Genomic DNA, 22,156 nt, shown 5'->3' on the forward strand with positions numbered 1-22,156 from the left:
CTGCTCTTCCCATTCGTCAGGGGCTTTCCAATCACCTGCCTCTGCCACCCTCTCCGCTCCGCTCTTTGTACTTTATTTTCACGTGCTCTTTACTAACACGGCTATTTTTAAATCCCGCTCGGATTTATTTCTCTCTCTTTCTTTCTTTCTCTCTTATTTTCCTTTTTTTAATTTTTTCCTTTTTTAAATTTTTTTTCCGGGGGGGGTGGGTGGGGGAGGGAGGTTAACGTTTGCAGGTCTCTAACGTTTGCAGAAGAGATCCCACCAGCCAACCCAGCTCCGCCACTGCTGCATCTATCCATTCATTTTTATGGTCTCTAACAGCCTATCCCGGTAGTGGAAGGTGCAAAGAAGTGGGAGGCAGGGAGAGAGATAGAGAGAGAGAGATCCGGACAGCGAGAATGGCCGAGAGAAAGAGGAACTGGAATAAAGAAGATGACCTGCCTGTGTATCTAGCTAGGCCGGGCACGACAGCCCAGACACCGCGACAGAAATACGGGGGAATGTTCGCCTCCGTGGAGGGGGCCTATGAGAACAAAACCATCGACTTCGATGCCTACAGCGTGGGGAAGAAGGGGTCCCGGACCCCGCGGAGCGGCAGCCGGCACGACATGCTGGACGGAGGGGACAACTACAGCGAGACCGCCAGCGACATCAGCGAGATCTCCGGCTCCGTCATCAGCTCCCCGGGAGACCGGGAGGACAAGACCCCGGGCGTGGAGATCAAATACCCCACGGGGAAGGAGCTGCTGCAGGGCCAGGACAATGGACAGGTGAGCGGGGCCCGGGCTGGGGAGGTGGGAGCCGCCGCCCCCGCTCGCTGGGCGAGCCGAGCCGAGATTGCTGTGCCGAGCGGAGCCGAGCTGAGCCGTGCCGCAGAGCCCCGCTCGCCGGTGCAGGGGCTGGGGCCGCCTTCGCGGGGGAGTTTCGGCACGGCAGGTCGGGGAGACACGGCCCCCTCCTCCCGGGCACGCTGATGCTCTGGGAAGAGCCCGGCTGGTCCCCGAACTACCTCACTTGGCAGGGCTTAGCGGGGGCGGGAGAGAGCGACCCCAGAATCGTTTTCCTTTGTAAGCGATGGCGATGAGTTTTCTCCGTTTCCATTCCTGCCCGTGCCGGGGGCTGGAGGGCAGCTCGGGTCCCTCAGCGCCTCCGGCCGCCCCCGGAACAAAGCTGGGCCCGCTGCACTCCCGAACTCGCCGGGGAAACTCCGCGGAGCCTGTCCCAGGCACAGCTCCAGGATCTGCCCCGACCCCCCGCCCTGCCTCTGCCCCTGCTCCCCCCGGCTCCCTGTGCGCCTGCATTGTCTGTCCGGCAGGGAGCGCGGAAGGCGGGAGGATCGGCCCAAACCTCAGCCCTGGGCTCCCCTTCCCTGGCTCTGCAGCTGGACTCATATTGGTGGCTCAAGGAAGAAGTGAGCCGGGGGGCTGGCCGGCCCCTGACGGCTGTGCATCTCCATCTTAGCCCTGTCGGTGGCATGCAGGCTGGAGGCAGACCCGGGGGGATGGCTCTCATGGGATCCCGGGCTGTCATTGATTTCGCCTTAGAAAGAAATGCGGCCTTGCAGTGATGCTTCTGCATGGATACACCCTGTTCCTGAGTACCCAGCCTAGAGCCTCTGTGGCTTGTCCGCACTCTGCTCTTTCTACAGGCTGAACTGAGAGTTTCCATTCTCTTCACCCCTCTTCAATTTGAGCATGAATGGGGTGCTGGTTTGCTCTGGCCTAGAGATTGTGTGCAGGTGGCACATGGCCTCCCGTGCAGCCCAGGGGGTGTCTGCTGTGGTGGGACACTGCAGCGAGCAGGCAGGGCTTGGTGGGACGCTGTGCCTGGGATGCTGCTGCTTTCTCTGCAACGACCCCAGGGTTGCCTTCAGAGGCTGCCAGCTGCAGTGCAGTCTTCTCTAGCTCACCTGAACTCCTGAGATTTTTGGTCAGGACCCTGGGGCAGTGGGAGGGCACAGCACACCTCATCTTCCAGCACATCCATGGTGCTGCACTCCCATTTTCCCTGCTCCCTAGTTCACCCTGGGACTCAGGATAGTGAGCACACACTGCACACTACCTCTCTGGATCCCACTGTGCTTGCAAAGTTGACCAAAGCGAGGTGAGGATGAGGCTTAGAGGTAAAGCAGGCAAGATTTGGCCACTGGCTTAGGAAGGTGTACTGTAAGCAGCAAATACATGTGACCCCTGTGCAGTGACACCCAGAGTTTTTTCAAACAATGATTTCTGGGCAGATGTGTTGGGGATGTGGCCTGGGTGCTCAGTGGCTTTTATCTATGTGTGTATCACAAGGATGGGTGTGCTAAGAGCCCCAGAGTTCCTGTCCTTGAGGGGATTAATTTGGGCACAGCTTTGCGGTGCCTTTTACCCTCAAGCACCATGGGTGTAGGGAGGCATTCTGTGAGACACAGAAAAGACAGAAGAATTTCAACTAACCATTTTACCTCTCCAGCAGCTGCTGATATAGCATCTGCCTGGCCTGCCTGGTTGTGTTATCCCCATGAGCTCCATGGGCACAGGACAGAGCAGGTGTGTGACAACTGGGCGGTGAGGAGGGCAGAGCATGACAGGGCTGTTGGGGTCAGAGATGCTGGTGAGCACAGAGCAGGCAGTGCCACCTGGGTCAGTGCCATCAGGGAGAGAGCAGGCAGGGTCATTGGGGCAGTGCGAGGCAATGCCATCAGGATCAGTGGTCTGGGGACAGCGCAGGGCAGTGCCATCAGGGTCAGTGCTATGGGGACAGCGCCGTGGGGACAGCGCAGAGCATTGCCATCAGACTTCACGCCGTGGGGACGGGCAGGCAGTGCCATTGCCATGTGCAGCACAGCAGGACCCACCGGCGGAGGTTTTATCCCCCGTCACCACCCTGCGGCAGCCCACGCGTGGGATCCTACCGGTGACCTCAGCGTGCGAGCGGGGCGGCGGCGGAGCTGGCGGGGCGGCGTTTCCCAGCGCCGGTGCGGAGGGAGGGAGGGAGCCTCCGGCTGGATTGATGGGCTGTGAAGGGGGGCCAGGCGGAGGGGTGGGGGACAGGAGGGAAGGAAACGCTTCCTGGGTTGCGCTGAGCGAATCCTGCTCCGACCTGCAGCCGGGAGGGCGCTGCTGCCGCCGGCAGAGGCAGCGCTCGCCGACCCCCCCGGGAGCCGCGTCCCCGTTTGATTGCAGCCGGAAAAAAGGTGCCGGGTTTGCCGGGCTCCCCTTCCTCTGGGCGACGGAACTTCGCCCCCATTCCACCGCTGTGCCGGGTCGCCCCCGCCCCGCCCCATCACCCGACCGGGCTCCGCATTATTATTCGTCTCAGCACCGCCGGTGTTGTTCCGCTGGGCTCGGCTCGCTCCTCGGGTTCGTTGCGTGCTCCCGGCGCTAGGGAGAGCCGACATGTCTTACCAGGGCAAGAAGAGCATCCCGCACATTACGGTAAGCGGCCCCGGTAAGCGCTGCCCGCGCTCCTTTGTTCGCGGGGCGGGGAAGGGCGAGCGGCGGGAGCGCCGTGCCCGGGGCCGGGGCAGCCCCAGACTGCGGGGCCGGGGCTCCCCGGAGCGGCGGATGCGGGCGCCGCCGCCCGTCCTCCTCCCGCCGGAGCTCTGGGCGAGGACCGATTTCATTTGATTTTATTTTAGAATTTCATTATTACATTTTTATTTCATTTCTTTATTGTATTCTGCCTCCCCTTGCTCGCCCGCCGCCCAGCCGGGGCTCAGCGCTGTGTGCTCGCTCCAGCCCGGGGCGGGGAGGGAGGGAGGGCCGGCGGGGGGCTCGTCCCGGCGCTGCGGGGCCGGGGTCGGGGTACCGCCCTCCCGAGGAGCCGGGCCCGGGGAGGCTCGGCCGCCGGGCGAGGCAGAACAAAAGAGGGAGGGGACCACCGCAGCACAGCGTGCCCGTGCCACCGCCCCCCGCAGCGGGCAGGGGCAGCGCAGCCTCGACGGGGCACGGGCGGTGGGCAGGGGGAGGCTCGGGGTGCGGAGAAATGGGAGGTGGGCGAGCGTGGGCGTGGGGGGAAGCGTGGAAAATCAAAGAGCGCCATGATGCCAGCACCAACACCTCTGCGCGCTATTAATACACCAGGCGTGGTGGGAATCAGAAATCAAAGAGTTAATCATAACCGCCCTCTTCCTATCGGTGCCTGTCTCCCGCTAGATGCTTTTGTACCCGAGCAGCCAGAGCTACAATAGGGTGTGCTTTCCGTGCTAGAAAGAAAGGACTTGGGTTCTTTCATAGAGTATATGCTTTCCCTTAATATACACGATCGGGGGATATAGGGGCTGAGATGAAGAACAGGCAGAGCTGGCGGATAGGGGTGTGGTGGGCACAAGCACCCGGAGCTTGCTCACACGGCAGAGGTTTTCCCCAGCGCCGGTGTTGGTCTCCAGGTTGATGCTTTCCTCTTGGTGGACTGGATCAGTGGATGATGGGGTCACTGTTGCTGTGGCACCTGGGGCGGGGATGAGCGGGGAAGCTCCCAGGTTCCTTGGGTTCGTGGAGCTTTCCCTGGAAAGCTGGCACGGTGTGATGCGGGCAAGTTTCGGTGTCTGAAGGAGCGGTGCCGGTGGGTGTGGCACCTCCCCAGCAAACCCGGCGCTTATCGGCATTAGCGGAGCCAGTGTTACAAAGCTTGTAAGCTCCTCGCGGTTTTCTCCCTGTAATAAAACCAATAAAAGCATCCTTCCGTCAAAATATTTTCTCGGGAGAGAAGCAGCATCCTTCTAAAAGCTGAGTTTCATGATACCGAGGTGCCGCATTTATGCAGGTCTCAGCTATCAACAGGCTGCAGTGCCTGGTGGCCAGGGCTGAACCTGGGTGCTGCAGTGGCTTTTTGGGTGATGGCTCCTCTTGCCTCGTTCCTCAGTGCGTTGTGTGACTTACTCAGGGCATGGCTGGGTCAAGGGAGAAATCGGTTACCCTCTGGGTGAGTGTCAGGTGCTTTGTGTAGGGCTCAGTCTTCATTTGAAACTGGAGTGTAAAGGGTCACACCCATAGCTAGTTCTTTGCTCTCCATTTCGGAGTAGAATGAGAAACTGGAAGAATTATAAGTCTTTGCCTTAGAATCAACAGTTCCTTTTAATTTCATCACTTCTCACAGAATTTTTTTCTCTGTGCTGTGGAGAGGAATGCTGTGAAAAAGAAAGCCCAAACCTCAGCCTTTTCTCTTTGAAACTGGATGTGCTGAAGCTTCTATAAATGAATATTCATTAACATTACTGTTGAGTTTTGTGACCAAATCAAAGGCATAAATTAACATTAGTGAACTTGGCAGGCATCAGGGCTGGACTGTTTTTGGCTTTTTTACACTTCTGGCCGTTGTCCTCCAGCAAAGCAAGTCAGGCACTTTGTGTTAGACCTTGTACACACTGGCCGTCCCACAAGAACCCACAGGGTCTATCAGTGTGTCTCTTCTGAGGCCCCACTCCAGTGTGGTAAATTAGATGTTTCATCCGTCCACTAAGGAAATACATTGTAGCTTCAAGTCCTCTGGGCTCTAAGGAAATGTGACAGCTCTGTAGAAGTATGCAACAACAGTGATGATGAAATATATAAAAATGTCATCTGTTACTGTTCTTAATATTTCCCCTACTCACATTTCTGCTCTTTGGAGCTACACTGGCTCCTGGGCTTATTGGAGAAGTGAGAAACTAATTTCTGATGGTGTCCTGGGTGCTGATACTTTGTGTGGATTTTCCAGTACCAAGTCTGTGTTGCTTGCATGGACCAGGAGCTGTCCTGAGCACACAACAGCAACACCCAGCAACAGCATCCAGCCACAGGCACTGCAGACAGCAGTTAGTACCTGGCCAAAACTTCCCTCTGGGATCAGGTCTGCAGCATCTGGAGCTGGGAAGGAGGAGGCAGCAGCTGGTTTCACCTCTGACTGGTGTGGAAGCAGATACCAATCTTGGGAAGACGACTCGGCGGTGTCCTGCCTGGGTTACTGCTCTTGGTGCACGTGGCCTTAACTTCCTCCTTGTGCTTGGTGTGACTGAGCCTTCTCTCCTGACTCCTTCCGACAGCAGGGCCTGGCTGGCAGCCCCTGCACCTCTTTCACCCAAAGCAGCTTTATTCCTGCTTGCCCTTCTGCCCCTGCTCATGGTACACTGTTGCACACAGCTCTCTTTGGCACTGGGCATCTCCCTGCTCTCATTTACCAATCTGCACTTTTTTTTTTTTTTTTTTTTTTTTTATTTCTGTCTTTTTTTTCCTTTCCATTTCAGCTTGTGAACATTCATGCTTCTTGCATTTTATCTAATTTGCGGCTGTCCTGCTGCCTGTTATGCATCCCATGCAGCATCCAGGCTTGCTGTTAGTGGAGCAGCAGCACTGTGCCAGTGTAAGGTGCCATTCAGTTGTGAGTCAGACTGGAGAAACTGGGCCCTTTTGGGCAACTGCAGTGGGAGGGGAAGGACCTCTGTGTTTGAATCACCAGACCAGTCTGGGGATGTATAATAGAAATGCATTGAACCAGTAAGTGTAAGCACTTCAGTCATGTCTTCTGCACTGTGTTGAAGTCCTTGGCAGGTGGGTTTCAGACCCCTGGTTCAGGAGTGTTAGCTGGGATGGACCAGGGGATGGTGCATGATGTAAGGGTGGCCAAGAGTGCAGGAGCACTTTTCCCAGCCTTTATGGTATGGACAGCCACCACATCCATTGCTGAGGTGTTTTTCTGCATGAGGTGGCAATCTTTTGTGCTTTGGTTGTGCAGGATGTTCTCATGCACACCAGATTTTTCAGGATATACCCCCCAGCCCACTGCTTTTAACATCACTATGATACTTCTCTTGTGCAACTTATTACAGGGAATCAATGGAGATGATGACACAGAAATACCTATTACACATTATTTTGGCTTCTGTGTTTTGGTAGCAGTTGGCAATTTTCAAGCAAGGCCTGAGCTTAGATGAACTCAGAATTGTACCAGGGTTTAAAAAAGGCATGTGGCATGTTAAATGCCTGTGACAGGACGTGTTTGTTCCAGCAGCAACTGCACCCATTAAAACATAATCTGTGTGAGCTCAGTGAAGAGGAGGTGTGAACACAATTCCACTGAGCAAAGGCAGAATAGCTAGTCACCAAAGCAAATGCAAGGAGGCATTTGGGAGAGGAAAATGGTGCCCAAATCCCTTGGGAAAAAAAAAAAAGGGAATCATCTTTCTGGGTGTGGTCCAAGGGCTGACATATGACTGGGGAAAACGCACTGCTGGTCCTGAGCTGACAGACTGTAAGGCACAGGGAGATAGAGAGCACAAAAATGTGGTGTTACAGAGGAAGGATCTCACTACTGAGCATAACAAGAAAAGAAAAGATCTGCCACTACATGAGGGAAAAAAAAAACAGATGCAGAAAAATGGGGAGACTGAAGAAATTCAGAGGAGTGGGCAGAAAGAATAATTATAGTTGTTACATTTAGAATTGGTATGAAGAGAGATGAGAAGCAAGTAGGCTTCAGTTGAAGATGGCAGAATACTTTGAGAGAGAAAAAAATCCATTCATCAGGATTTCTGCTGTGTGACACACTGGTTCAGGATGGAAACTTTCTGTTTGGTCTGAACAAAGTGCTGGGATAATGTGTGGTGTTCTGATGTGAGACAGCAGCAGTGTGAGAGCTGCCAGCCAATTCATTTTGAACACCAGAGGGGACATACCCTACAGATGCAGGACATGGTGAGTACCTGGGATGGAGGACCAAAGTCCTTGTCTAGGTTTGGATCTATTCTGTATCTCCCCTGACTGTGGTTTTTTACCACTAACGTTTGTTTAACATAGCTGCATAAAAGCTACACTCAGATTGCTCTGTTACTTGCCAGAAGTGTTTGAAAAGCCTGCTGAGTGCTGGCCATGGGAACACTGCCTCATGTTAATATCTGCTCTTGGTGCAAGATTTTGGGTGATTTAGACAGCACTTTTTGTCCTGTTTTAAAACACCAAGGCCTGGGACTTCTGGATGCCTCCTTACTCTTGAACTCTTAATCCTCAAAATTACATGTTCCCATGTGTGTCTGTTTAACAGACTTGTCCCCTCTCAGTTTACTCATCTGTCAGTGAACATATAAGAATTCACATTGTGTAGTGGACTGGACTTCAGCCTGGCAGCTCTGGGGATGCTTTAGCTGCTTCACTGTAAGTTTTTGGACTTCGAACCACCATTTCCATGATTCTGTGACATATCTTTTCCTTTCTTTTTTTCTATAGGAGAAAAAGTGGCTACTTTTTCATATGTTAGTTCCATATGGTGACTTAAATTACATTCAGAGTAGGTCCTTCTGGGGACATTTCTATGGAGACTGAAACCTTTGGCACAGGGACAGAAGGAAGGGTTTGGGGCAGTGATTCCTTTAACTGCCACAGCAAGTTCATCAGTCAGTGCCCTCAGCATCATAGCTGGTGCCACCTCAGAGAACTGAGCTGTGCTTTGCTGGAAGCTGGGCAGGTTTGGAAAGGGGACAGTGGCTGTCTGGGAAGACATCTGATCCAGTGGGGTGCTTATCTGAGTCTTCTTGCAAGTGCTGAAGGCAACTGCTGCCAATGAACCACTTTTCTGATGAGAGATCAGGATCTGTTGTCTGCTTTGCTGCCATTTCTTTCAGAATCAAGAATTAGTTGAGTGGTAAAAGTGTGAAACTTCCATTTTCATTTGAAGGAGCCAGCAGAGACCACTGGCTTGTAAAGCACTTGGAAGTTAGTTGAGATAAACTTGGGGTTTGTACATATGAGTGAGATAAATGCTTTTGTATGTATGAAAAAGAGGGAATAGAGTTGAGGAGCAAAATAATTTGCAGGTTTCTAATCTTGCTACATGTGCAGATGTTGGCCTTGTCCCCTGAAGCAGAGATACTTTGGGATTATGTTTGCTTGTCAAAAGACAAAAGTTTTCATCTGTAGTGCATGTCCTAATGAGTTTTAAGATGTAAGGTATTGTTTATGAATAATAAATGTTCCTGCTGACTTCAGTGAAGTCTACACTCTGTAAAATCTCCTCTGTGTAATAGTGAGCACCCAGGTGGCTGGCTAGAGGAGGAGGCAGTGCTCAGAGGCTGTGGAAGGGAAATCAGGGCTGATAGCATGTGAGGTGAGGCAGCAAGCATCACACCTTGCTCTCGCTGGCAGAAATAGTAGGTACACAACATGACAGCACAAAGTGTCTGAGTGCAAACAATAAACATGGCATCCACTGCATTTAGCTGATCATGAATTGTCATTGCTAACATCATCTTAAAGGCATTTTTTACTATTCTGTTTCCCTTGCATCCACCTGCTCTGTCAGAGAAGGGATTCTATATGGTCTTAGTTGCATTTTGACTGTGGTTGGTGCCAAGTCAGATATATCCCAGTAACCTGATGCAGGTTTCTGATTAGAATTAGATAAAACACATTTTCAGTTCATTTCTGCACATTTCTAGTGGCCTAGAGAAGTCAGCAATGATGTAAATGACTGTTATTTTCTTCCCAAGTTTAAGCTTTCCTATCAATGGCTTGCTGGGATTTTGAGATGCCCTTTAATTGACATAACCTGTGTGTAACCGAAGGGATGGGTATAGCAACATACAATGCAATGGTTTCAGCCCTCCAGCCCCTACTTAGATGAAACCCCTGCTGATGCCAATGAATATTGTCATCAATAAGATGTTTGTTGTGCTTCCCTTCTAAAAGCAAAGCAAAGATGACATTTTCAGTGAAGAAATCCCCATGGAGTTGGTAGCTGTAGGAGTAGCCCCTTTAGAGTGGGTGATTAAGCAATGAAACTGCTAGCTGAATAGGAAGCCAGGTCTCAAAAGGGGAAACAAAAGAACATCAGATCTCTTAAATGAATAAAGATGAATGAATACATTGGCTACAGACCAAAATACAGCACTATTACCATCAGCATAATCCTTCCTAAATTAATTGCCATATAGTAGAGTGCATCTGTTAAGAAAAGAACCTTAAAAGCAGGATTCTCCATTAGTGGCCTATCGGAAATGATGCCTCAAGGATGGAGTGTTTTACAAGGAATTCCCAGAGTTGATTCAGGGTTCACCCTAACTAAAAGCCACTTCCTATGGAGGGTAGTCTAGATGTGAATTTGAAAGGAGGGATACTGCTGATTAAAAGCAGATCTTTTATAAGCAGACAGTACTTCATGAAATCCCATTTACAGCTCTTTGATCCTTATGAAAGGATTTTAAGCAAACATTCCTGTAGGGAAAGATCTCTTTCTTCTTTTGCCATTAAGTTTAAAAATGTTCCTTATTTGTAAGTACTTTGCCTAAAGTGAGGTAATTTAACTGTATTGTATCACAGCTGGGTCTGAATCTGAGCAGCTCTAACAAAAGACCACCAAATATATCCACACACACTCAAAAAAAAAGTAAATCTCTTGTATATTGTGGGAAATAAATCTGCAAGAATGAATGCATGGAAGCACAGAGGAGCTCTGAGTGTCTCCTTCCACTGTTTGCCAGACGGGGTCTTCAGCCTTTGAGAAATGTATTCCATGCACATAGTCATCTTGTGGAGATTTAGCTAATCATGGAGAGCACAAATATCAGCCTGTTTTTCTTGTACCTTTCCTCTGAACTGAATTCTGTGTCTTCTGTAACTCTCAGTGGACTCTTTAAAACCTTAGTAACAAGGAATTCTGCCTCTCAAATGCTAAAAAGTAATGTCTTGGCTGCAAGTGTGATAACATAGCTTAATGCCTTTTTATGTCTATTGCATTTGTTCTGATGTCTTTTAAACCACATGACATTATAGAGAACTAAAGTGCAGGTGGATTTAGAATTTAAACTGTTTTCAAATGGCTATTTAGCATAAAATCCTTAGTCATCTTCAGGGCTCTTGACTAATCTGGGTTTTAGAGAAAACAGCCATTGTTGCTCTGGAGATGTATAGACAATGTTATATTCTAGTAAGTCCTTACAATTACACAGAGGGTGAAATCACTGCTGAGTGTTTCCTCATCCTCTAAGTGTGGAAAATCTGCGTTTGAGTGTTTGCAAAGACTTTTTTGGTTGGCAAAAGCTGCAATGCAGCAATTGTAAAGGTCCAAACCAATGATTAAGCAGCACAGCACTTAGACCTGTATGCTGGATAAGTTATCTGAAGTTAATTGTATATAAATAGTAAAGCAAACTGTAAATAGTTAAAAATATATGGCTTACTTGATTTAGAGATGAAGATATAATAGGAAGATGTTCCATTTGTGGAAGAAAAGCAAAAATGTAATAGCATGTGTTGGAATTGCAGTCTGGAGAGATGCTGCTATTTGATGGAAACACTACTCTTGGAATTTGTTGGATTTTTCTTGTGTGGCTAGAATACATAATGGCTTTTTTTTTTAAACTCCATCTTGTATCACAGAAGTGTGGTTTTCTCTGAAAGGTTCCTGCAGATGCATTGCATAGGTATTGATGCTGTAGAGAAGTGTGTGGTTTCTATGACTTGTGCTGCATTGTATTTTGACACACTGCACCAATTTGAAATAATGTTTGGTAAATCTTATGGCAGTTTTATTTTTTCTGTTACTGTGTTTTAGAAGTCCCAAGAAGCAGATTTGAGAACTGCATGTCTAAAAGCTATTTGAATTTTGTTGTGTATTTTTAGATACCACTAGCTCTGAGGGGAGTGGGTGAATGGGAAAAGGCTAATTTTAAATTTCTTTGCAACTGTTCTTGCTCTAACATTTGGTTTGTAATTTCGAATAATCCACAGCAAAGCGATTTTCCACCCAAGGGAATTTGGTTTCATGTATATTTGCATGGAGCCATGGGGACCATGGCAGGGCTTAGGCTGGTGGTCTTGAAGCTTGGTCAGATGCTGCTCCTCTGTGCTGGCCTTTTGCCATCGGTGTGCATGAAAATGTGGACACGCTTCACAAGAGCTGAGCCAAGCTGATTCAAACCCCAGCAAAACAGGCAGTCAGTACAAAGTGTGCCAGTCACCAGCTTACAGATGTTTGGTGTTGCTCCTGCTCTAGTGGAAACAATGGTTGTGAGGGAGCGACAGCCGCCGCCTCCAGTCTGAGCAGGCAGCCCCTCCTCCTGCAGCAAGCGTTTGTGCCATCTCCTTCTGCCATGAAAATTGCTGTCATGTCACAGACTAAGCTCTGCAGCTTTGCTGCCAGGTTAAGCAGGAGAAGCTAGGCTGTGATTAGGAGGAGATCCCCAGGGAAGCAGCGTGCAGGGTTTGAGGGTGAAGGGCTGGGAGGAGCAGGAGTGGCTGTGTCACACTCAGCAGTGGGCTGAGCTGGCAGGTGCCAGAGCGCCTGTGAAATGGAGCTGCAGGGGACACAGCAGATGTGCATCGTGGCTCAGCTGGTGCTGTGTCATGGCCAGGCACACAACTCAGAGGCAAACAGCATTGCAGCAATGCAGTTGCATCATTGCAATAGTGATGGGTGGAGAAGAAACACCTTGGCTCCCACACCCAGCAGTGACTGCAGAGCATGGTTTTATGGTGTGCTTTCTGCCCCTCCCTTGTCAATGAGAGCAGGGCTTTTTACCCCTTGCATCTTGGCATCCCATGAACTGTTCTAGGTAGTACTCCCTCTCTGTTTTGCCATGTTCCTGTTGTCTGTCCTTGGCAACCTGGAGGGAGGAGAGGGCCCCGGCAGCTTCTTTTGGCTTGCAGTGGGAAGAGGTGGGCTGGCAGCTTCTTGTGCCAGGCAGTGCACTGGAGACTTGGTGTGGAGCCCTTGGAGCTCAGCAGGCAGGGCACCAGTGCCTGAGGCACCTGTCAGCTGAACACAAAAGTGGCAGCCACCCTAGAAAGGCTGACAGTGCTGTCACCTCCTGAGCTGAGGGATGAGCCCATTGCTGTTTGCATTGTGAGAGCACCTGAGGCTCATTGACTGGCTGAGGGTACCTCTGGGAGCTGGGTGTTCTTCCTCATGGAGATTACAGCTGGGAAGGAGAAATACAGGCCAGCACTGCCAGGATTAGTTCAGGAACTTCAGGTCACTCCTCCCTTCCTTCGTTGCTTTCCTCAGGGCACTGCAGAGTGTGTCTCTCCTCCAGCCTGAAACAGGGAGAAGGGGACTCTGGTCCCTAGTTTACCTGGACATTTGTCACTTGGTAAGAAAATTGCGAGCAATCTGCCTGACAACATGCCCCTGGTAATTAATAAATAGCCCCTGGTCACACACAGCCTTCTGCATGCCCAAGAGGGCTAACCCACTTCACAGAGCCTGTGTGTGCCCAGATTTCTGTTCAGGATTTCCCTGTGGCAAGGACCAGTGACCTAAACCAGTGCAGGATCACCCAGGCTCCAGTGGCTGGCCCTGAAGCCTGTGCTTGGGCTGTAGCAGAGAATGAATACTGCAAGTGAACCAACCATTTGTATGAAATCTTGTTTCATGAAGAATACAACAAATTGCTTGTCAACATTAATCTGTATCTCCTTTCTAGTAATTTATTTTTGTGTAATTTTTCCAGCCTATTCATGGAAGTGCATCGCTGTGATCTGTGCATCCAGGCATTGGGTACTGCTGCTTTGGCTAAGGACATGCCAGCCCTGATCTGGAGCAGGGTGTTTGAGGCAGCGCTGGTTTGCTTGGATACAGTGTGCTGCTGAGGTGTCCACAGGGCACAAAACCTCACCTGGGCTGCTGGTGCCCATCAACACCATCTGCCTCAAGGTGCTCTGCTTTGCAGCAGTCTGTAACGTGTCCTACACTTGGCAGATCAGGCTGGTTGGAGATGTTCCAACAGAACTCTTTTTCTTCTGAATTTGCTGCTATACTGGAATGGAAGCATGCTAGAGATGCTTCCACAGCTCTCAGATTCTGATGAGAGCTGGGCAAGGCTCCACAGCACTGTCCCCAATGGCTGCCTGGGGTTGTGTGGTTTTTGGCAGCCCAGTCTTGCATGACTTCCTATACCCAGCTAAGGGAACCTTAGCCTCAGGTGCAGGACTGCTCTTACAACAATTCTGAATTGTTTGTATTTTCTTCTGAGATGTAAAGAATCAAATTCTCCATGATGTGCAGGTTATTTATTCTCTACCAGAATTTCTTCCACCTTCCAAAATTCTGAACAAGGAGATGCTTTGTAGCTGAATTTTCAGTAATCCTTTATAGGATATGAGGCCTGATTTAATGGCTGACTCCATAATTGAGTTCTTTCTTAAGACTGAATTTGTATCTTTTTTAGATTAGCTTATTCTAATTCCTAATTTTGTTACTTACATATTTATAGCTATATATAAAAACATTTAAAATCCTTATGTCTACAGTTATTTTTCTGGAGCTGCATTTCAGCTTTTAGTCTGTTTTATTTTCCTTGCCTGTTACATTTCTTTCTACTTATTATGCATCTTCTCCTGTTTTAAAAGAAATGAAATGTAGACTTTCTTGATGAGGGTGCAGATTTTTTCACTCCTTAGCAGTGACAGATGCAGTGCTCTGGGAAAACTGCCTGCCTCTATTAGTAAGCTTGTGCTTCTTGTAATTGGGCAGTATTAATGTTTAGGAAGGCAATTGAATGAGCTTAAAAAGAGCTCACAAGATGGTGGTCCCTGCAGGTCAGCAGGCAGCACAGTAAATCATCACAGTGAGGAGGTGCAACTGCCAGCACGTGGCAAAATAACTTATTATTATTCTGGCTGCTGATTCACAAGTCCTGCTGCAATTACAAGTGACAGTAGAGAGGCTGGGGAGAAAGCAGGGAGCCTGCTCTGGCAAATTCCAGATGGAGGACTTGCATTCATCTCCATTCTCTAATGAGAGGGTGACAAAGTCTGAGGCAGGTCCTGGGGACATATGTCATCATGGTTCTGTGCCTTGGTTACCCCCAACCCCCAAGGCTGCTGCTGCAGCACATGGAGAAGAGCTTCAGACCTGCTGTGTATGTACTCTTTTGTTGTGCACTGTATTTAAAATATCTTCCCCCACTTCTTCCTCTTTTAAAAGGAAGAAGTGGGGGAAGATATTCTTCTCCCTTTTTCCTTTTTCTAGAATGATACAGAGGGCTATAAAAGTTTTGAACCTGCAAAATTGTTCAAGTGCAAACTAAAAAGTAAATGTGCACTGTGTAACGGAAATTACATTGTAACACCCCAACTCTGCCTTAGCGCTTTTTAATGAACAGTTTTTTTTAGAAATCTATTGGTTTTGTTGTCCTGGTTTTATAGATTAACAATATATCAACTTGTTTGCTTTCTAAAGTGGGAACTCAGGACATTCATAGTTTATATGCCTGAGTCATGCTGTAATTAAATCAGGAATTGAATCTGGACTGAGTAGTATAAAACATGGACAAACTGGAGATTCTGAGTTATTGTCTGGTGAGCCAAGGAAATAATTTATTTTAAATGGCTATTTTTATGTATGAATGGGAAAAAAAAATGGTTCTGACTGCTTTAAGAGTTTTCCAGCATTCACAGTTGCTTGGCAAAATTCTTTCCAAAAGTGTTATGTACTTGTCATGGTTTAACCCTAGCTGGCAGCTCAGCCTCACACAACCAATTCTCCCCCACCCCACTGTGGGATAGGGGAGAGAATTGGAAGAGTAAAAGTGAAAAAACTCTTGGGTTGAGATGGAAACACTTTGATAATGGAAATAGAATAATCATAATAGTAATGATGATAATACAATTGGTAGGAAAATAAAAAAGATTAATAAAACCAAAGAAGGACAAGTGATGCACAATGCAATTGGTCACCAGCACCTATTGATGCCCAGCCAGTCCGGAGGCAGTGCTCCCCCAGTCATCCTCCCCCTCAATTTTTATTGCTGAGCATGATGGCATATGGTGTGGAACATCCCTTGGGTCACTTGGGGTCAGCTGTCCCAGCTATCCCCCCTCCCAATTCCTTGTGCTCACCCAGCCTCTTTCTTTCCTGGTGCTGAGCAGAGGAGACATTCACTCTCTAAACTCTGCACAGCAATAGCTAAAACATCCTTGTGCTGTCAGCACTGTTTCCAGCACAATTCCAAAGCAGCCCCATACAAGCTGCTGTGAGGAATATTAATTACCCCAGCTAAAGTCAGAGGAGCACTGGACTTGCCCTGTCTTTGGGTAGGTGGTAAGGGGCTGGCATTTCTAGTATGACCTCTTCAATGAGAGAGTTTAAGTACTGGTTCTCTGGAAAATGGTAAAATCTGTTTTCTATAAAATGTAGTTTTTGAGAACAGAATATAACCATTTGAATAGAGAAGAATATAAGCAGACAGTTGTTGTGAACAGTAACTCTTGCAGACTTGATATTTTGAACAGTCCTTCTTGGAAAAAAAAAGTCTTCTTCCTGGCACTTTAGAAAATACCAGGAGGTGGTGGGTCTTCGTGCTGTTTGTAGGATTTTTCAGGTGAACCAAACTTTGGGGGCTGCATTCTGTTCTCATGCATGGAGTGAGTGAGATATGACATGGGCAGTCTCAGCACAGAGTGCCCCAATTCATCAACAGCCTTTGCCCTGCAGAAATCACAAGTTGATTACAATGAATTCTTCATGCCCACTAGAAACTCTGTTCAGCTGTGTTCCACAGTACAGGAGCCACGAACTGCGGGCTGTGTCCCTTGGCTGCTGCTTGGGAGTTGCTCCTGCTGAGCTGGTGTTGAAGGAGCTTCCCTGGTGAGGAATTTCTAAGTGGAAGAGCTAAGCAGCCTCTTAGGACCTTGTGCCTCCCCATTCAATCAAAGCTTTGTTTCTTTTCCAGAGGTGCCAAGAGTGCCAAGTGAGCTCAGCTTGGCCATTGCAGTGTTGGGCAGTTTCTTCTGGGGGCTTCTCTTTCCCTTTTGGCCCTTGCGCAGTGAGGTGGTAAAAGGGGGTGTAGTGGCATTTCAGGTGTTTCTGTGTGCAGTGATTGCTACTTTGAGCAAAATGAACTGTGATGATAATGTCTCATGTTCCAAAAGTCAGGAATAAACTGAAACCCTCCTGAAATAGGATGAAACTATCATGTCCACTGAAACTATCAATGAAACTATCCTGTCCACTGTCTGTGTATCCACAGGAACCCACCTTTATATAAGTAGTGTTTGATATTAATGGCTTTCTTTATAAATGAGCATATTTGTTATCATATATATGTTATTATGTTTATTTCTTTTGACAAACCTATATTTTCTATTTTTTTCCTCCAGAGTGACAGACTGCTCATTAAAGGTGGAAGAATTATCAATGATGACCACTCCTTCTATGCAGACCTGTACCTTGAAGATGGACTTATAAAGTTGGTTTTTATTAAATATTATTTTTTTTGCATGCATGTTAACATAGACTACTGTGATGTCTTGGTAGTGCTGACTTAAAATCTCTTGTGGGCAGGATCTCAGTGACCTCTAAATGTGAGACTGTAGTTGAGGAGTGTTTAATTATTAAATTCTATCATTTTATCTTTACTAAGATTAGATAAGTAGAAAATTTCTTTGCTGTAAATTGAAGATATTTGCTTTTCAAAAAGTTCAATCACATCACAGTTTCTTCTGAAATAGTTAAGGCAAGTAGGCACTCTCAAGAAATGAAGTAATGGTAAGGACAATGGAAACCTTTTGAGTCCATGAATGGCAGAAAGCTCTCAACAGCTTTTCTCCCTGTACCTAGTCAGTGCAAGTGCAGCCATGCTCTTCAGGATTGTAGGGCACAGAAATCTGAAATATGCCCCATGTTCCATGTGCAAATGAGGATCTGCTGTGTTTCAGTTGCCTGTTAATTAATGCTGAACCACAGTATGTTCTGTTCCTATAATGTTGTTATGCATTGTTACACAATTAGAAAGAAAGTCCTGATTTATCAGGCTATAAAATACAGGAACTGGGAAAGTAGTTGTTAGGTGAAAAACTTGAAATATGTGTTATTGATAGCCTGGGAAACTTTACCAGAGATGTCCATGTTCTCTGTAGGTCCTGCCTTGGCTTAGTGGAGATGAGGGTCTCTAAGGTTTGCAAAGTTATGTGGTGTATGAGCATTCTGATGTGCACAAGGATCAAAGTCTTTTTCATGGTTGCTAAACACTTTCACTAGTGACCTGAGAAACTTGGTCTCCAGTGGCTACAATTTGATGCACAGAAATATAATTATGGTTATCTGGTAAATAATTAATTGCCTACTTGTTTTCTTGTTTTCAGAGCTCCTTAAGAATGCAACATCAGATTAAAAGTCCAATTCTTTATATATCTGTGACTGCATATGCTATTATGATTCAGGTTATTAAAAGAGAAAAAAGTCTGAATACTTTCATCCGTGGACTGTGAAATTTTTTTTTTAATACTTTACCTTTCTATTTGTAGTGTTAATTGAAGTGGTAAAAGTGGAGAGGACACGAAATTTTGAACATGCATCTATTTTTAAAGCAACAGTTATCCAAGTTGTGCTCTCTTTGATGGGTGTTTTTGTTGAGGTTTTTCTGTGGTTTTGTTAGTTCAGATACAAATCTCCTATTAACACTTGTAAGCGTCAGAACTATTTAAATAACTAAATGCATGAGATGCTGAGAGCCTGAAACTGCTGAGTTTTTGGCTTTGATTCCAGAAATGCAATGGTAGTTAGTGGGCAGGTTAGCAATGCCAAGCTTTCACCTGCCCTTATTAAGTACATGGACTCCCTCTGAAATCCGAGTGTGGATCCCTACCTCCAGGAAGTATCTCAGCTGCCCAAGCTAATTAGGGTTAATGATGAATAGACAGGCAAGATCTTAATTTTTAAGAAGTATTTATCTTTGCCCAAGGAGGCAAGTTCTCTGTTTAGCACCCTGAGTTATGCCTGATGCCCTAGATTTAGACAATCCAAGATTTTTCTTTGTAAAGTGTGCAAGAAGTCCTGCTCTGAAGTAATTTGTGAGGGCAGCCTGCTGTGAGATGGGGTTGGGTTCTTACTGTGTTCAGATGATAAATTTTGCAATCTAAGAAAGCTCTGGGTTTGTCTGATCTCCCAGCTTCTTTAGATGGAACTGCCCATTGTGTCTGAATATTTGACATCATTGTTAAATGTGGCTCAAGCTTGTTTGGAGCTGGACCTTAAAACTCAGTCATCTGCATTTCAGTTGATGCTACAACTTTCCAGCTGCAGATCCTGCTGATAACACAGAATTCTAACACAGAATGGAGCAGACACCAAACTACTCAGCCCAGAATAGGCAGTAGTGTCCTGGTTTTACCAGGCTATAAAAGATCTGGGTTATTTTTCTCACTCTGAAATGAAAAATGATTGGAAAAGAGAGGGTTGGGTTTCTCTTGCAGCCTACTGAAAAGATTTGGGTCTTTTAATGCAGATCATTCTGCATAGAGGAGAGCAGATGTAACCTTGAGTGTGTTTGAAGATCAGCTATAGTTTGGAGGATGGTCGATGTTTCTTCCTGCCAATCAATGCTCAAACTGGCTCCGTAGGTACAAGGAGCAGCAGTGCATGTGGATTTTTCCTACCTGAAACTTAAGCCCTGCACACTCAGATGGCAGCTGAGAGGCAGTTCTCCATTATCTAAATAGTATTTTAAATATTTGGTAATTTAAATTGACATATAAATAATGTATTTTGCCTACATCTTGCCTGCCTGGGTAATCACATGAGGAAGTGAGCCCTGTGCCAAGTGACAGGTCATGGTCTGGTGCTTGCTGCTCCATCCCTCCCAAGGGGAAGGGTTGGGTCCCTCTGGGCTGGAGGGACAAACAGTGGCAGGGTGGGGGACTGGGGGCATGGTCTCCAGAGCTGGGCAAGTGGTGAGTCAAGTTAGGGGGAACCTCAGATGCCTAAAAAAGGTCAGGGCTTGATAACTGCAGAAGCATCACCACAGAGTTCTGGGAGAGGTTTTCAGCTTCCTTGGATGAAGCTTAGGAAGAGCTGAAGCCTGCTGGTTTTTGTTGTGCTTTAATCAGCTCACTGTACAACAGAATTTCCCAACTTGTTCGACTGAAAATGGCAGACAGCATCAGCTTCTTGTGGGTCTGAGTTTTCTGGTTGTTGACATATGAGGAAACCAGCTCAGTCATTTGTACAGTGTCTAGAATGCAGTTATCTGCCCAGTTGTATTTTTTCACCCACAAGTAATAGAACTCCATTCTTACTCACATGTCCTTTGCATTAATGAGTGAGCAATTCAGGAATCCTGTCACATTATCTCCTACTCTCTGTTCTACTTGGACAGAATAAAAATAACCTTGAGCAGTAGTGAAGATCAGACTTCTCCCAGCCTTAATCTTGATGCCAGGGCAATAGATGAGACAGGTTTCTGACAGAAGTGCAGCATCATCCACAAAGGCCGTTTGGTCCCATGTCACTTCAACATGGATGATTTCAGCTGAATAAGATGTTACTCAACCATACAATGAAAATAATGAGCATTGAGTCATCAAAAAACTTCAATATATAGGTAGCACACTTTCACTTTGTTAGGACATGTGTCTTCTTGAAGAGGAAATTGGTAGATACTGATTGTGGAAGAAAATAAAAATAAATTGCCTTTTCTGTGAAGGTTTTCACCTTCTTGGAAGGTGTGTTAGTACTTGAAGTGCAGTTGCTCCTTGGATGTACTCAAAGGAGATGGGTCATAGTTAATTTTTTTTTCCCAGTTCAATTTCTTAGCCACATAAATGCTCTACAAAGGTGGAGGGTTGTTCTGATTAAAATCCTGGGGATAGATTTGACTAACGAAATAGTGCAACACCATTGCTACACATGGATCTTCCTAATTTTATACAGGCATTGAATCTGCTCATGGGTGCAGTGCTTTATGGTATGCCTTTGTGAGGCACATTTTAAAACAGAGGAGCTGCTTGCAGCTGTTGTTTGTGCAATTGGATGTGCTGGGCAGCTGCTGGTGTTTGCATCCAGGTTGGTTCCCTGTTTGTCAGGGTGTTCTTCACACTGCACTGCACACAGGCTATGGCAGTGCTGCACATGTTGATGACTGTTAAGTGCCAGCTCTCATGAGTAAGCCCTCCTGGATTTGTTCAGTGCTGTGACCCCATCCTGGGATGCCCAAGAGGAGTTTGCCCGTGGAATGGCTGTGCTTCCCTCCAACCAGAGCCCAGGGCGCTGCAGGAGATGAGTTGCTGGAGGTGACTTTTTTGCATAGCATATGAAACAAATTCTTGACCTCTTGGGGCTATTTATTAACTCTGCCAGTTTGGCCAGATTCCAATGTGAATAATTATCCTCCTTTTTTAATTTGTTCCCACTGGTTTTAATGAAGAGTTGTATTCACTTCTGGTTCTACCTTATCACAGTTGGCTGTTAATCAGTTGCTGTGTTTTGAACTGTAGGTGGGAGTTGCCTTTTAATATGAGGATACAGATTCAGCAGCTCAGATGTCTGAGGTATTTATTTAGCTGTGGATAAAAGCTATTTTATCCAGACAAAAGAAAATTAGGACCAAGGACTCTGTGTCTGTAATATAAGGTAAACTAAATGAACCTTAACTACCTTACAGTTACCTCTAAGCCCAAATATATTGTGGTGGAACAGTGCAGAGACATGGCTTCCACATAGACCCCTCTCCCTGTTTGGTGCCATGCAAAGTAGACAATAAATTCTAGTCTGGCTTTAAAAGTTAAAGTTTAATTTATTTGTAATTGAGTCCATGAATAATAAAAGTATTTTGATCATAAGTATCTGGAGTTTGATATTGGTATGGGGGACAGATTAATATTTTGAATAGTGAAAAAAAAATCCTGCTTTGAAGACCTGAAGGGAAAAATACAGCAGCAGCTAATTATAATTTTTCCACACAGTTATGCAGAATGTTTCACTGGCTTTTAACTTCAAGAGGAGGATGAAGAATATGGGACATGGTAGATTAAACATGTTTAGGTCTCTTAGATATGTATTTCTGTATCTTAGGTTATTTAGATTTCTTTTTAAGGATACATTTGCATTGCATGATGACAAAGTAATTATAAAATTTTCTGCCTTTTCCTTCTGCCATGTATTTTTACAATTCCAGCTTGCTCCTGTATTTGATCTATGTTTTCCTATTTTCATTTAAGAACCTAGTATACAAAACTGCAGCTCCCAAGAGAGCATTAAGTGTACATAATTTGAATTGTTTAAAGATAGAAATCATATAAAAATAATCAATTTTTAATGCTGGTGCATTACAGCTCCTTTATTGGCCACTAGAGCCATGCAAAGCAAACAGAGCTCATGGCTCAGTGAGTCAGCTCTCCTCTGCTTTGTTCTGCTGTGCTGGGCAGGGCAGAGGGAGCGTGTGCTTGAGCTTCACCTTGCCTTTGGGGACCCACCTCCTGCTGTA

General features: G+C 46.7%; 1 protein-coding gene across 2 annotated transcripts in view; it reads left to right on the top strand.

Annotated features, from left to right (window-relative positions):
• Window positions 1-279: 279 nt before the first annotated feature.
• The window catches only part of CRMP1 (collapsin response mediator protein 1), a 49,793-nt gene continuing 27,916 nt past the window's right edge, over window positions 280-22,156 (top strand). The window contains exons 1-2 of one of the 2 annotated variants that reach the window (XM_058802966.1): window positions 280-773; window positions 17,055-17,143. In XM_058802966.1, coding sequence (XP_058658949.1) covers window positions 402-773; window positions 17,055-17,143 — 461 coding nt within the window. In that variant the 5' untranslated portion in view covers window positions 280-401. Of the gene's footprint in view, window positions 774-3,166; window positions 3,423-17,054; window positions 17,144-22,156 lie in introns of those variants that run through there. The other variant, XM_058802967.1, reaches the window with a different exon arrangement.

This window comes from Ammospiza caudacuta, chromosome 4 (genome assembly GCF_027887145.1).
Source record: "Ammospiza caudacuta isolate bAmmCau1 chromosome 4, bAmmCau1.pri, whole genome shotgun sequence".
Taxonomy (NCBI): Eukaryota; Metazoa; Chordata; class Aves; order Passeriformes; family Passerellidae; genus Ammospiza; species Ammospiza caudacuta.